The sequence below is a fragment of the Planococcus citri genome, chromosome 2 (genome assembly GCF_950023065.1).
Source record: "Planococcus citri chromosome 2, ihPlaCitr1.1, whole genome shotgun sequence".
Classification (NCBI taxonomy): Eukaryota; Metazoa; Arthropoda; class Insecta; order Hemiptera; family Pseudococcidae; genus Planococcus; species Planococcus citri.
The window spans coordinates 63,242,412-63,259,276 of NC_088678.1; the positions used below are offsets into that span (position 1 = coordinate 63,242,412).

At 35.8% G+C, this 16,865-nt stretch overlaps 1 protein-coding gene across 4 annotated transcripts in view; it reads right to left on the bottom strand.

Annotated features, from left to right (window-relative positions):
• Window positions 1-16,865, bottom strand: part of LOC135836992 (ras-related protein Rap1-like) — a 95,235-nt gene that overhangs the window by 12,152 nt on the left and 66,218 nt on the right. For all 4 annotated transcript variants that reach the window (XM_065352095.1, XM_065352096.1, XM_065352098.1 and 1 more), the window contains exon 2: window positions 7,395-7,587. In XM_065352095.1, coding sequence (XP_065208167.1) covers window positions 7,395-7,577 — 183 coding nt within the window. In that variant the 5' untranslated portion in view covers window positions 7,578-7,587. The remainder of the gene's footprint in view (window positions 1-7,394; window positions 7,588-16,865) is intronic.

Genomic DNA, 16,865 nt, shown 5'->3' on the forward strand with positions numbered 1-16,865 from the left:
CAATTTTTGTATTTTGGTAAAATAGCTGTTTTCACTTCAGTGTTGGGGGGCGTTGTGTCCGCTCACCTCGGCTTCGCCTCGGTTGCGCGGGTCGCTTTGTTGTTCATGCTATGTCTGTTAACTTCCCTCGGCCTTCGGCCTCGGTGAGTACAGTTTTTTTATAAACAACCGCAAGTGCTACATACACGGTAAATGTCCAGCCTCCGTCTGAACTCACCAAGGGGAGTAATGCTCATCGAGTGAAATATAAATTTTAAACGGCTCGGCTTCGCCTCGCCTAATGCGCGCACTATCCAAAAAAACAGTATTCGTGACGAAAGCGAAGGTAAAAATAAAATAAATTTACATGATCGTTCAATAATCAATTTGAAAAAAATTTGAATCGAAAAAAAATTTAAAAAAATTTTCAGGATCTGGCGGGGATCGATCTCTAGACCTTCCGCGCTGTTATCCATTTCTTTCACCACTCAGCCATCGACGCTGCTTGCCGGATAGCGTTTTCGTTCGGTATACAAGCTGGCAAACAGCGACGAAAACTACCCCCCCACGCGCGCGTATACATGTACGCGTACGCGCTCGCAACTAGCAAAAAAGAACGAATCTGCACTGATACTTCATTGTTATGTTCCATGAACGTGGTGAGTATAGACCATCTCAAATGGAAACATTTATGTAGTTTCACTTTTCAAAAAAAATGCAAAAAATGTATTTTCTTGGCCAATAATTTCCAAAAGTTGCTAAAACATTTTTGCTTTTTATAAAATGACTAAAGATTTTCTCTTTTTTTCAAAAATTGTCCACCATCCTCGCTTTTTTGCCAGAAATAGCCGAAAAGTATGGTATCCCTTTTTTTGGTAATGATGATGCCAAAATAAAAATATTGTAAAAAATTCTCTTTTTTCAACAAAATTGCTAAAAATTGTCGTTTTTTCACAAGAGGTGTCAAAATAAAGTCTCACTTTTTTCAAAAATACTCCAAAAGTCTTGCCTTTTTGCCAAAAATTGTAAAAATTCTTCTCTTTTTTTGTTGGTTACTTTTTGGAGCTTTTTAAGCTACTAAAGTTACTTTATTTGGAAATAAAAAACCTGAGAAAATATCAGAAAGTTATTTTTGATCGAATCTACCTTACCTTCAATTTTAATACCATTTCTATATGTACCTACATATAATAAATAGAGGATGGAAATATGTAGTTGGAAAATATTATGACGGTCGAGGAGAGAGGGGGGGGGGGGATTTAAAAAAATTGTCACTTTTTCCACACAATTCTCAAGTTATCAAAGTCATCCAGTTTGATTTATCAGCCAATTTTTACGAAATTTTATATCGATTTAATTTCTACCGTTAGTTTTTTTTCAGCAATTTTGACTGAATTTTAAGTAATTTTAATACCGATGAGGCATATAGAGCTAATTTCTTATTCTCTGTGAATCTGAAGTCGCGAACTTGCTTCAAATATTAGATACTCTTCTCGGATTAATTGCATCGTATTATTTTCATCATGACAGCTTTTCTATTAGATACCTAAGTAAAAATTGAACTCGCGTTGAAATTTCTATAGATGTAATATGGCGATAACATAAATTTTTCAAGCGAATTGACAAGGGCAGGAAAACATCAAAATTCGTCTATGTGAATTTATTTTTTGTTAATTTTCAATTTTCGTTTACTTCGTGTTACTTTGGGAGAAAATTGAAATTTTTTAATTAAAACTTTTTGTACTTTTAATTAAACTTTTCTGGTAATAAATTTTCCACAAAATTTGCAACATTTTAAATCAATTTGTCAAGTTTTTTTTTAGAATTTTTTCATCATGCGGGGGAGGGGGTTGTTCTTTTTTCAATTTTTGTACCTATTAAATCTTTAGTAGGTACAGGTAATGAAGACGAAACAGACGTAGTATGCTCAAACGATAAGAATATAGCGACAATATTATGCTTCTGCTTTCTCAAAAAATTAAGAATGATTCAACATCAATAAAAAAAAAAGGTCGCGAACGAAGAACCCGAAGCGAGAGGAGGAAAGCTGCAGATAAGGGACGAATTAAAATTAAGTAAATTGTTCATCGTCGCATAACGTTGTTAAAAAAAATTGAAAAAACAAGCGTAAAGAAGAAGAAAAAGAAGCAGTAGAGGGAGGAAAAAATGAGATATAATGAATTTGCCTTACAGAAAAGGGTTCGGTGTACTTTACACTTCAACTCAAAGCATTTATAGTATACTCTACTCCTACTATACCATGGTATACCGTTTATGGGTTATTAAAAATTGAAAAAATACTTTTAAAATATAAGAGAGGAGGAAAAAAACGAACGACCTTCGTAACTGCTTTTATAACGGTATAAATATACCTACTGGACGAAGATAAGGGTGGAGGATGAGAGGTGCTTTGATAAAGGCAGAAAAAATTTAGACGATGAAATATCACGCCACGCCGCATCAAGTTTTTTAAATGACGAAAACCCGAATTAAAAGACCGTCTTTGGAAGAAGAATTTTAATTTACGCGAAGTCGGCGTCGCGTCGGCGCGTTTCGCTGCTTTCTTTTTCTCTTCATCGAGAAACGAAAAATTGAATTTAATGCATTTTTGAAATTTCCTACGAGGGCAGTTTGATGGAAATTTTGGAGAATGAGGGACCCAGAATAAGTGATGAAAAAATTCAAGTTTTTCATTGCCGATGGGTAAATTTCGGTATTTGTAGATGAAGATTACAGCATAGGTAAGGCAAAAGTGTGGAGGAGGATTTAGAGGGTGATGAGGGTAATATAAGGGGATTGTGTAATGTTAGTTTTCGACTATTAATTTTGCAAAAGGTTGGTTTTTGGTAATTGCTTCGTGTCGTCGCGTAAACGAGATGATACGATAATAGGAGGCAGCATTCACGATGATGAGGATGAAATATGAAGTGAGCAGGGGAGTATATCGAGCTATACGGTTATGCCTACCTGCCTTTTAAAAGAAGAGCACTAGCAGGGTATCGTCGTAATTGGATTTTCACACAGAGGGTGGTGGAGGTCGATACACGAGCTGTGGATTTTTCGGACACATGGTCGAAAATTTTTAAAGAAATGGAAGCCGACGTGTGTAGTTTTTCGAATATCTGCCCCAGTATGCTGCTATATGAAACGTGAGCTGAGGAAAGTGTACATCATATCTTATCAAAGGAAAGCTATGGTACCTATACGTATTTTTGTTAAGACGTATTAACAATTTTTTTTTTGAAAATTTCCACCAATTTTTGCACAATATTTTCGATTTTGAGATCAAAAGTTCATTTCATCCGCCCTTCTTGGTCCCAGTTTTTCATCTCTTTTACGATCTATGTATTTATACCCAAACCCGAAATGTATCGTTGACATTATTGATGAAACTCAGTGTATAAAATGGGAAATTGGAGGTTTTTAGTTTACTCGAATAAAATTCGATCCGAACAGAAGCGCCTACGTCGTCATTGAATTTGAAAATAGGCAAATCTTGGTGGACGATTGGAAGGCGGAAAAAGAGTTTCTTGTTTTCGATTTCATGGTCTGATAAATTACACAGTACATAACGCCGCGTTCGACCGTTTATGGCCAATGGTATTGTTCCCAGCGAAGTCGACGACGATTATAATCGCGTTGTTGTGTTGAGTAATAAGGTAGGTAGGTACGTAGTAGTAGTAGGCAGTAGGCACTAGGCAATGTGTTCGAAATCGAAATCTGGTGTACGACTACGTTACGATAATTATTCAAATCGTTTAACGTAAGCGTGTACTTATATACTTATGTACGTAATACGTATTAATGTACATGAAAAATACTTAATCGCAAATTTGCAATATGGGTGAGATTAAAATGCATAGGAATCATAGGAGCTCGCTGCTGTGATATTCCAAGTACGCTTTTACTGAATTTTTCTCGACGTATTTTCCATCTACAGAGAAAGATTTTTTTTTCATGAATTTGGCTCATTTACAGTGCGTTATGAAAATCACTCCAGCTGTCACCTATGTAGATTTTTTGAAATTTGTTCGTAAAGAGAATCAAAATGAGCTTGGCAGAAAATCGTTCCTTGGAAATGCTCAAGGGTGAAATTGACTGTTGTTAATCAACAAGTTATTCAGAGGGTGTCTACTGTCTACAGGTTAGTGAAAGTAGTGAAAAGATAGTGATTTTGACTGTAGGTAGTGAAAAAAGTGAAAAAGTAATGATTTTCAGCAATTTTGCTTAAAAGGTGGTGAAAAATGAAAAAAGTGGAAAATCCAATTTTCCACACAAGAAAAATGTTTTGTATAAAAAGGTTCATTTTTCAACTTTGTTAGAACTTGAATTACACATTTATGGGAGCTTTCGCCTTTTTTCCAAATGAAAAGCTTATTGTTCAAATCAAAAAAATATGTTCGAAGTTTGAATCAGAAAAACAAACTCCTCCTTGCATAAATAAACTTTTTTTTTTACTTCTAGAAACATGAATTTTTGAAAGCTTTTGGCCTTGTTCGCTCGGGTTCGTTTGCTTTTCTTTTCCAAGTTTGAACCTTTTATTGTTCTTTTGTATCACATTGTATGTTTTTAAGAAAATTTAGGCGATTCCATGTCAATTCGACCAAAAAAAGGCGATTTTGAAAGTCATGTCTTTCGATTTCGCTCAAATTTTTTTTACAATGTCTACCCACCCAATAAGTAAGAAACCCGAAATCAGTTTGGTCCCAGCCCTTTCAGAGGGCGGGGGGCTTCAATTATTTTCACATTGTCTCGAGGTACTAAACTGCAGCAGCGCATGCCTCGAAAGCTATGATACTTTGTTCAAAACTGATTTCACAGTTCGAAAGGCCATTGTATATTGAACGTTTCAAGTATTTTGAAATTTTCAAAAATTGAAAGTTGAACTTCCAAATTGAAAAATTTTAAAATTCAAAATAGCGCTGTAAGTGGGAGCTACCATTTAGAATTCTGAAAAAATGTCCATGGATGTACTACCTTTTGATGCCTTTTCGAAATATTCAATTTTCGAGATGGAATCTTTTAACTGAGGGGGAACACCCCTTCCTCCAAATTTGGGACAAACTTTCAAAAAAAATCTGGGGCATGTGATATATCGAATTGAATGTTTTGGGTGATGCTGAACACGAATATGACGTCAGATTTTTGATTGGACTCCATCCACGCCCTCCCCTCCCAGCACCTCTTCAAAGGGGGTAAAAGTAAAAAAAAAAAAAAAAAAAAAAAAAAAGGGTAGTAAATAATAAATATACAACAGAACTCAAAACAGTGACCAAACGTTTTAATGCAAAAAAAAAAAAAAAAAAAAAAAATGGACACTAAAAACAGGTTTTCAATTTTAAAAAGTTGGACTATTTCACAACTTTTTGACTATTTTTGACAATAAAGTGAGATTTTTTGTAATTCATCTACAGCAAAAATACTAATTTTGGACAAAAAGAAAGACTTGAACAATGTTAGCAAATGGAAAGAGAGGAACAGCTTTTTGGCGATTTCTGAAAAAAAACGAAACATTTGGACAGTACGAGTAATATTCGAAAAACAGTAAAACTTTTTCGCGTTTTTTTTGTTTTTTTTTGTCAAGTACCTACCTACTTCATACTTGAAAAACGGGAATTTGTTTAACCAATTTTACGGCAAAAAACATAACTTTGACAAATATGGCAAAATGCAGGATTTTTAGACCAAAAAAAAAGATACTTTTTCGCAACTCTTATTAAAAAAGCGAGACTTTGGAAAATTTTTGAAAAGAGTGACACTTTTGAATTTTTTGCAAACAAAATACAATTTTCAGTAACTTTTCTAAAACGCTAAAATTTTTCGCATAACGACAGCAATACTCCACAATTAATCAGAAAGCAGGACTTTTTGAAAATTATTGAAAAAAGTAAGATTTTTCAACAGTTTTGCAAAAAAAGCGAGAATTTAAAAAAAAAAGACGATGACAATTTTAGCAAAAAGCAATACTTTTTGGCTACAAGTGTCAAAAAAATGACGAATTTTTGTCAAAAAACCCGAGATTTTTAGCAATTTTTTATTTTGCTAAAAAACGAAACTTCTGGGTAACTTTTTGAAAAAAAGTAAAATTTTTCAGAAATGTTGCAAAAAAGTGAAAATTTGTTTTTTTTTAAATCAAAAAACAATACTCTTGCAAACTGACAATGTTAGGGTCATTCCACCTCAATTCGACCAACGTTTTTGAGTCATGTCCTTCGATTTCGCTCAAATTTTTTTTACAATGGAAACCCGCAATCAGTTTGGTCCCAGATATTTTCACATTGTCTCGAGCTACCTTTGGTCAATTGAACAAACTGAAAACTAATTAAAAAACGTGTGTTATAAATCTAAGGCTATTAAAATCAGTTGAAAAACACAATTTTGAAGGGTAAATACGAAGGGAGGGGGTTGAAAATTCTTGTAGGTATAGCTCTTATGTTCACCACACCACTCTAGAAAATATTCATCAAAAAAACCTTTGATGGCAACTATGGTATTTCAATAGGATTTTCAAAAAAAATCAAGTTTGAGAGCGCGCGATAGGTGAAGTTTTCCCACGGTGGTGTCGTGGAACTATGTTGACAAAACGCGCGGTAGTACTGGAGATATTTTTTTTTTTCAAACTTTCTTTTTTTCGACCATGTTGCACCCTCCTTTGGGACCTTGGAAAAATTATACGTTATACCTTAGGGTGTAACTAAATTTCTGAGAAAATTTCATAGAGGCCCCCCCCGTTTTTTTCTACGAATTCTTGAAATTTTGAACGCCCCCCAATCCCCCAATTATGAATTTTTTTCCCGAAAAAAATTCCACACATGCACCTACTTAGTGACTATTTTCTGTGAAAGTTTCAACATTTTTGGACCACCCCCTCCGGAGAACGGGAATTTTGAATTTTGAGCACGTATGAGCACATTTCTGTGAGGAGGGGGGGGGTGGGAGGGTCGGCTCAAAAATTTTTTGGGATGGTTTTACATCCAAACTAATATTTTGGGTGAGTTTCAACCAAATCGGAGAAAGTGTGGCTTTCACTACCTTACCCTAAAAGGCTCTTTGGGGGAGGGGGTGCGCTTCCTTTCCATTAAAAGATCCCCTCTCGAAAATTGAATACATATTTCAAAAAAGTATGAAAAAGTACATCTATGGAAATTTTTTCAGAATTTCAAATGGTAGCTCCCATTTACAGTGCCATTTTAAAATTTGAACTTTTAATTGAAAGTTCAACTTTTAACTTTTGAAAATTTCAAAATACTCAATGTAAAAAATATGAGCGAAATCGAAGGACATGACTGAAAAACGTTAGTCGAATTGAGGAGGAATGACCCGTCTCTTCTCCTGCTTCGATGAAACATCTGAATCATTCTAATACTATGCAAAAATTATGTAGATAATAAATATGTACTAAAAGCAGTACTTACGGTTCCAGCAGTATCTAAAATTTCCAGCATGCATTGCTGTCCGTCGACTTCGACTTGCTTTCTGTAACTGTCTTCGATAGTCGGATCATATTTCTCAACAAAGATTCCTTGGACAAACTGTACCGTCAGCGCCGACTTACCGACACCTCCACTACCCAGGACGACGATCTTGTATTCGCGCATTTTTTAAAAGCTGCAAGCAAAAAAAAAAAGGAAAACCAAATTTAAAACTTGAGTCTTTATGTCTAAAAAAACATGTATGTACTTTGAATTATTATAATATTAACTTTTGGCAGGCAAACCGATATAATTATGTACTACCGCATATTGAGAATATCCCCACCAGACTGGGTCACCCTGTATGCATTCTTCCAGCGAGTGTATCATTGTACAATATACGTTTACGTAGATACATGCTCGGTTCTATTTCGTTTACCATATAGGTACCTAAGTACCCTACCTTATTTTTTACTTTTTTGGTAAAAAAAAAAAGCGGAAATCGGAAATTCGATACTTCGTGTCACCGAACGAGAGTATTGAAAAAATTTCACAAAGAAAGGGTTCACAGCTCACAATCATTGAAAAGATTCCAGTTCCTGCGCTTTAAATGTTGAAACGTTCGAACACGAAAAACACTTTTCCATGTTTTCATTTCGCTTTTCATTCCGGACCAAAAGAGGAGAAAAAAATCTTGAATATACTCGCTTGATGAGATTTTTTTACCACGTCGTCGCGTCGAACAAGCCTTATATACTCGTACTCGTACACGCATCAGCGATATTTTTCAAATACCTACGTATACCAAACATGTCCAAAAATCCAGCTATGGTATAGCTGTAGGTTTTGGAAAAGGACGAAATAACGTGTAAAGGGGTAAGAGAGGGTACATAGAACGAAGCGAAGCGATTCTAAAAACGATTATAGTGTAAACGCGATTAAAACTTAATTAAACGAAAATCACGACGACGAGGCCGGCGTATTATGGTAGTTCATCGCGCGAGAAACAGAGATTTACTTTTTAATGAGAAAGTCAAACCTTTCGCGTCTTTGCTAATATACTAAGCCGCATTCATCTCTCGGGGCCTTAAAAAGAGAGATGCGGCTGTACCCTTTCGCGCTTCTTTGTAAGGGGTAAATATGTTGATACGTGGTATACTCTGTACCGACGCGTACATCTACATATACAGAGTCACAGACAGCTCCACTCTCACCCCTTATTTCTGTAAAATTGAGGTTTCTATTCAACGTCTGAGACACCCTTTAACGAGGACTAATTACTGAGAAAATGCCATCGCACTGTATCGACTCGACTTGCTCGACGTCATCAACGATGACGAAGCTGTTAATGCTAAACCAAACAGCTATCGAGAATCGGAACGCGAATTCAATAGGTGGGCGATTTTTCATTTCCTCTTCGCCCACTTTCGTCGTGCTTTCCATCACATTTTTCATTTACATAGCTTTTCCACGACCGCGACACGTATATTCAAAGAGATAATTTATAAACCTACATTTGAAATTCGCGTAAATGTAATCGTCATAAAACACCGTAACTTTTCTATACCTAATGGTGTCAAGTCTTTGACAGGTTCGTATTTTTGGGAAATTAAATAAGGGGAAAGGACGCAGCTGGAATGTGTATTTAAGCCAAGTGTTTGACAAACAAAATCTTAAAAATCAAAATTCGTTATTTTTTTGGTAACTTTAAAAATCACGTTTTCCATTCTTCCTTTCTATACAGAGTAACTTGGGACAGTAATAATTAGTCGGGGAGCCCACTTAAGGATAAATTGCACCCCCCCCCCCCGTTGATCCTCCGGGACAACTTTTTTCTTAAAGGGGGAGTCCTAAGGAACATTTCTAGCCCTTGTACTCAAAAAAAAAAGTGGCCCTACTTACAAAATGGCGGCCATTTTGATTGGCAGGTCAGCCGAAATCGCAGATTTTGCGTTCCAACATAGGACTTGCACAAAATTTTTCAAACTGTACAAAGGTAGATCAAAAGATCAAGCAAAAATTTATCACCTGTCAAAATTTCAAGTGCAAAAGTGCGTTTTTCGATTTTTGGTGAATTTTTGAAAATCAAATTTTGGCCAAAAATGAGGGAAAAAATCAAAATTTTACCAAATTGGCCAAGAAAGCTGAAATTTGGGATACACCCTATTTTCGACATGCCAAATCGATTGGAAACTGTTTCAAACCGTTTTGAGCAGTTCTGGAGCCTCCAGTGAATTTTTGAAACTCGAAATTCCCACAAAATTCACCAAAATGGAGTTGGAAAGCTGAAATTTATTCTGCAACTAATTTCAATACGCTACGAAGTCAACTGCAGGGGGATTTCAAGTCGTTTTGGAGCCTCCAACGATTTTTTGAAAATTACTGGAGCCTCCAACAGATTTTTGAAACTTGAAATTTTTACAACATTTTATCAAAATGGAGTTAGCAAGCCGAAATTTACTCTGAAAACTAATTTCAATACAATATGCAGTCGACTGCAGGTGGATTTCAAACCGATTTGGAGTCTCCAGCGATTTTTTGAAACTTGAAATTTCAGCAATTTCATCAAATGGAGTTGGAATGTCGAAATTCATTCTGACAATCAATTTCGATGCGCTACGAAGTCAACTGCAGCTGCAGGTGGATTTCAAGTTATTTTGGAGCATCCAGCGATTTCTTGAAAATTACTGGAGCCTCCATCAGATTTTTGAAACTTTAAATTTTCACAAAATTTCATCAAATGTAGATGGAAAGATAAAATATACTCTACACTCCAATTTTAACACCCTCTGAAGACAACTTCAGGTGGATTCAAATAATTTGGGAGCCTCCAGCGACTTTTTGAAAATTACTGGAGACTCCAGTAGATTTTTGAAACTTGAAATTCCTGCAACGTCTTACCAAATGGAGTTGGCAAGCTGAAATTTACTTCGCAAACTAATTTCAATAAGATAGATGAAGTCGACCACATGGTGGTTTCAGATGGTTTTAAATGGTTTTGAAGTTTCCAGCTACTTATTGGAAATTTCAATTTCCAAAAAACACCATACGACCTCTCAAAACGTGGCTGGAGGGTCCAAAACGACTTGAAGTTGAAATTCACCAGCAGATGACTTCGTAGCGTATTGAAATTAGTTGCAGAATAAATTTCAGCTTTCCAACTCCATTTTGGTGAAATTTTGTGGGAATTTCGAGTTTCAAAAATTCACTGGAGGCTCCAGAACTGCTCAAAACGGTTTGAAACAGTTTCCAATCGATTTGGCATGTCGAAAATAGGGTGTATCCCAAATTTCAGCTTTCTTGGCCAATTTGGTAAAATTTTGATTTTTTCCCTCATTTTTGGCCAAAATTTGATTTTCAAAAATTCACCAAAAATCGAAAAACGCACTTTAGCACTTGAAATTTTGACAGGTGATAAATTTTTGCTTGATCTTTCGATCTACCTTTGTACAGTTTGAAAAATTTTGTGCAAGTCCTATGTTGGAACGCAATTCTGCGATTTCGGCTGACCTGCTCCCCCTTTAAGAAATAAGTTGTCCCGGAGGATCGACGGGGTGGGTGCAATTTATCCTTAAGTGGGCTCCCCGACAATCCTAGATACAAATTTAAAGATTAATTAATTTTTCCAGGATCATCCAATAATTAGTAATTAATAAGCCCATATTTGTACAAGTCGTAGAATGGCGAAACGTGATCCTTTAGTACTATTTCTCTGGCTATTCAAAGCGAAGCTGCAAAACTCGAAAACGATCTTCAGATCTACCGTACTTACTGCATCGTATGTAAGATCGGATGCAATTAATTTTCGAAATTACCCATCAAGATGAGAATAGTACGATAGTACACGTAAAAGGGAAGCAAAAAAGAGAAAACATAGGTATCGTGGGTAGGACGAACATTAGCTAAGTATTTAGTACGACATTAAAAAATACGAGAAGGAGCAAAATGCAGCCAGTCGACCAGATTGGGCATGAGAGGGAGGGGGGGATACAGCAGAATGAATGTTTTAGAACGCTGTACGATAATTATTAATGCAAACGAGAAAAAGAAATTAAAAAACGAGATACACGTATACAGAAGTGTGATTCTCTCACACAGCATCTTGGAAAACAATAAACGTCGGAATACTTTTCATTTTAACGTAAATTGCACCACGATGATGCTGGCGGGCGAGATGAATCAGGTGTTTTTTTTTGTTCTCGTTCAACTATACTTACTTATATTCTGCTGGAAAGACACGAGGAATGAGAAGGGTGTTATAAAATAAAGTGTTTTTTTTCCCTATCTCTCTTTCACTCTCTATGTCGCGATGAAAATACGTAGTACCTAACCTATACGTACGAGTATGAAAGCGAAAGATGTCGTGTAATTTTTACGAATAAGCTCTGCAAAAAGAGAAAGATTTTTACGGTGTGTTTTTTTAATCGAGCGAAATACGGAGGCGGTTTTGATGTTGTTTTTCCCTCTTTTTTTCTCGTTCGTTCGTTTGTTCTTTTCTTTTGTGAAAAATTTTTCAATTTTTTTCCTCTCTTAGCGAGATCGGTAGAGTTACGTTGGTTGAAATTAATGTAGACGAGGTGTCTCGCAATAATTTGTTAATTGCTGCCCGAATACGGTGGGGGGAGTCAGGTTGCAGGCCTGCGAATAATTGATTGCGTAATAACTCGTATTTTTTTTTCGCTGGCCGAATAGTTGGTTGGTAAAAATGAAATATACGCGAGGTGAATGCAAGCGAACGATAATTACGGTTTGTATTTTGTTGTATTTCACAGAAGGGATGAAAATGAAGCTGTCTGATCAACGTGTAGCTTGGTCGAAATATGTTGTTTTTTTCAATTCATGTCAAATTTGGCGAGACTTGCATTGCTAGCATATTGTGTGTAAAGCAGCGATAGAAGCAAATTTTAAAATATGAAAATTCAGGGTGTCCATAAGCCTGGAAAACCTGGAAAAGTCAGGGAATTTGGTCGGTTTCAAAAAGTCAGGAAATTTTGGAATATACAGCATTTTTTACTTAGTCAAGGAATTTTGTGAAAGGTTACTGTAAGCAGATTTTTTCATATCTCATAATGAAAAAATTTACCTTCGCTTTGCTCACAAGGGAACCCTCCCACATGATAATCTCCGATTTGAATGAAACTTGGACAGGTGGAAAGAGGGCCTCAAAAAACCCCCATCCCTAAATTTTCAGCTGCTGAAGTTGATTTTTCTATTTTTGGCGAGCGTGTGAAGTTTTGTGTATTTTTTATACTTTTTCTCATGTTATGTGTCAAAAAATTCGATTTCTGATGATAATTCCAGATTTGACCGACAGTGGTACTTATCGATTAGGTATCAAGCAGAGACCCTTTGGCCAAAATTTCAGCTGCTGAAGTTCATGTGGTGGGGAGAAACGGCCATTTTTTGAATTCATTCATAACATGGGAAAAAACAGTAAAAAATCTTGTTTCCTGAACGGATGGCCGGATCCGGCCAATGATGGCATGAGTCGATTTGGTATTCGGCAGAGACTGTTTGACCAAAATTTGAGCCCTTGAAGTTCATTAGAAGAGCTTAATTGACTCATTTTTCAAATTTTTCAATGGCATTTAAAAACCAGCAATTGGGCAAAAAATTCAATTTCTGATGATAATTCCAGATCCGGCCGGCAGTAGTATTAGTCAATTAGGTATCAAGCATAGACCCTTTGACCAAAATTTCAGCTGCTGAAGTTCATGCGGTGGGGAGAAACGGCCATTTTTCTAATTTACAGAACAACTTTACCTGTGTATAGAAAACTTCAGACGCTCGTCAAAAATCGAAAAATCAACTTCAGCAGCTGAAAATTGGGGGATGGGGGTTTTTTGAGGTCCTCTTTCCACCAGTCCAAGTTTCATTCAAATCGGAGATTATCATGTGGGAGGGTTCCCTTGTCAGGCAATTTTTCGCAGGTCACTTTCATCAAAAATTTCCAAAATCTCAAAAAGTCTTGCTTTTTTGCATAAATATTTGAAGTCTTGCATTTAGTCAACTTTTCCTGCATTAAAATGAATTGCCTATATTTTGTCACTTTTTTGGTTACTTTCTTGTGCATTTTGAGTTACTAAAGTCTTTTTTTCTAATTCAAAAAAGCAAGAATGTAATTATGTTATACTATTCTGGAAAACGACTTCACTTGTAAAACAATCTAATCTCAATTCTCAAACCACTATAATTATTCAACACTGATTTTGATTTTCTCATCAAAGGTTGCAAAAAGTATCAAGTGATATGTAATATGTTCTGCGCAGACGCAATTCGATTCATTTGATGAAAATATTGGATGATTTTCAGGATGAGCTTGAAAATCATCAAATGAACGTAATTGGTTGTCAAATCACTTCAAATTTATTTGATGGGTAATCAATGCGTCCACATGGTCCAATATATTTGACAAATCTCCAGATATGTCAAATATATTGGATCGTCTGGACCCAGCTTCAAGTGCCAAGTCGTAGGCGCAGCTGCCAAGCGCATCTGCGCGCGCAGCCAACTATGACATAGTTTGAGGTGTTATCTATACCTACCTCTAGCCACAGACGTAGTTCATCTATTTATTCATTACATTTATATCTCGCGCGCAATTACCATGTACTTATTTTGTGTTCCTCTTATAAACGTTTGTCACGCACCTGTCTGTTGACATATTTAGCTTGATTTCGAGTTGAGGCCCAGACCTCACACCTAATATGTGTCATTCCGTAGGTAATGGGCCCATTTGGTCATTTCTATTCATCGAGATAATTGTGTTTTTAGTGAAAAAGTCGAGAGAATCGATAATTGAGGTTTTGATGGATTTCGATATAGAACATACTTATCAGACTATCACGTGTTAAAGTGGCCGCAGGTGCGCCCCAAGCGGAGAAAAATGGAACTAAAGTTTTTCCAAGAAGGGCCCATTTGGTTGATTTTTATTTTTTTCGCGGTAAATTCATTTCCAAAGACTTCCAAAAAAATATCTTCCGAATTACAACTGCACCTAGTCGCCAGTGGCAACATGTATACCATTCAGAAACATGTTTAACCTAGGTGCAGTGGCCTACCGTGTGGCACTTGGAATATAGATTGCGGAGCAGGAGGTGTGGGATCAAATCGCATCTCTGGAAGAAATTCAAAAAAAATTTTTACGATTTTTATTTTTACAAGTTGAATTTTGACAGAAAATGTAATTCAATAATTTTTTTTGCTTTTGAACAGAAATGAATTTTTTATGCAAAATTTTAATTTATTAATCATGAACATGACAATATTGAGTAATAAAAAATCGCTATTGCAGATGGGTAGTAATATTTGACATCGGAAACAATAATCTTCAATTTTAAGTACAAAGGTTTTTGGATTACATGAAATTTCAGCTTTTTTCAGAAAAAAAACTTAGAAGGCAATTTTCTCAAATGTTGAGCTTTTCAAATTTTTAATTATGGATTTTTTTGGATTTTTGGGCTTCTATCCCGCTCATATGATTGCTCCGGAGGTCTACTTCAGCCCCCCCCCCCCCATAACTCAATATCGACCAAATGGGCCCATTACCTACGGAATGACACATATGGCTTTTTAACAAAAAAAAAAGGGAAGAGAGATTCAATTGCCCTGCTGAAAGTGATCATTCAAAGAGCACTGAATGCAAATAGGGAAACCATTGCTTGCTTTGTCAATTATGAGAAAGCATTTGATCGTGTCAACCATGAGAGGATCTGAAGAAATACAATGTGTATGCAGAAGAAACAATGAGAGAAGCACGAATCGAACATATGGGATTCAAGATCAAGGGCAAGAGAAAAAAATGAAATAAGTTACGCAGTTGACAAAGTGATCCTTGTTGGGACAGAAGCGCAAAACAGACAATGATCGGCCGAATTAACAATGCTGGATTAAAATATGGAATGAAAATAAATGCAGGCAAGACCAAGGTTATGATATTTAAAAAAGGAGACAATAAAGAGGTCAAAATCAACATCAGAACTAAAGAAATTGAAAATGTAAATCAATTCAGATACAGTAAAAGCTCGTTATAACGCTTTCGGATATAACGCTGATTTCTTCCGGTCCCTTGACATCCCCATTTAAACCAATGTAAAATTAATCGCGATATAACGCTCATGAGTGATTATAAATCGCGTTTTAACGCTCTAAAATTCAGGAAAAATCACATATTTTTCATAATTTTAACAACAAAACCCCAATTTTTTGCGAAAAAAAGCTTACTCATGTGTAAAAAATTATCACTTTCTAAAAATTTTGGCCAAAACAACAGGTTTTTTTGGAATTTTCGTAGTTTTGATTTTTAAAAAAGCAAAAAGAAACTTTTATTGCAAAATGTTACCAAAAAAACATTCACATTATTACAGCAGACCTCAAAATCAAATTAAAATTTCAGATTTTTTTATTTCCAACTGGAACAGTTGTTAAAATTCAAAATAAAGTTCACATTTCCACTTCCTTTATAATGCTTTTTTCGCTTTAAAACGAAAATTCGCGGTATAACGCTAATCAGCGTTAAAATGAGACTTTCGGTTATAACGCGCTTCGGCTATAACGCGCTTCGGCTTATAACGCTCTTTTTTTCCGGTCCCTTGAAGAGCGTTATAACGAGCTTTTACTGTACCTTGGAGTGCTGATTAACAACAATGGTTGAGATCATAAAGACATTAAATCACGGATTGGAATGTGGAATGGCAAAAAGTGCTTTCAATAACCTAGCCAATATGCTAGAAAATTGAACGACGAGTCTAGGTCTGAGAAAGAGAATTATGCGATGGTACATTTATGGACCGTCCTGAAGTATTCCTGTGAAACATGGACCATGAGTGCAGAATGCGAGAAGAAAGTATCTGCTTTTGAGAGTGGTGCTATCGAAAGCTACTACAGATCTCATGGAAGGACTTCATTACCAACAAGGAAGTATTAGCAAGAATAAGAGAGGAGTGGAGAATAAGAGAGGAGTGGAAAGTCGTAGTAGAAGATATAAAGAACAGGAAGCTGAAGTAAGCTCAAACCCGAAAAATTCGAATTATTAATAGGTACAAATTTATGTTTTTTAAAAACTTAACAGAATCACTCCTTTTTTAAAAATTTTGATACCATCGATTGAGCTCAGCACGTTAAAATCTTGATGGTTTAGTTTGACACTCCCCCTCCCCTCCCACCTGATCGCATGTTCAATTCATTTTTCAACGGTCTGGAAAATTGGAGAAATTGATCTGGAAAATCTGGAAAAGTCAGGAAAAATCATTTCCGAACATGTATGGTATGAAAACTTGAGAAAAAATTGCTAAAAATTGTCATAAAAATTGCCAAAAAAATTGAAGAAGTTTTAAAATCGATGAAAATTACCACAATGCAATGAAATTTTGGTGGACTTTTTCGAAAATGCACGAAAAAAAGCTTAAAACATGACAAGGTCAAGGGTACAGACTATAGAGTGCCTGAAAATCTGATACATATAATAATTTTGAA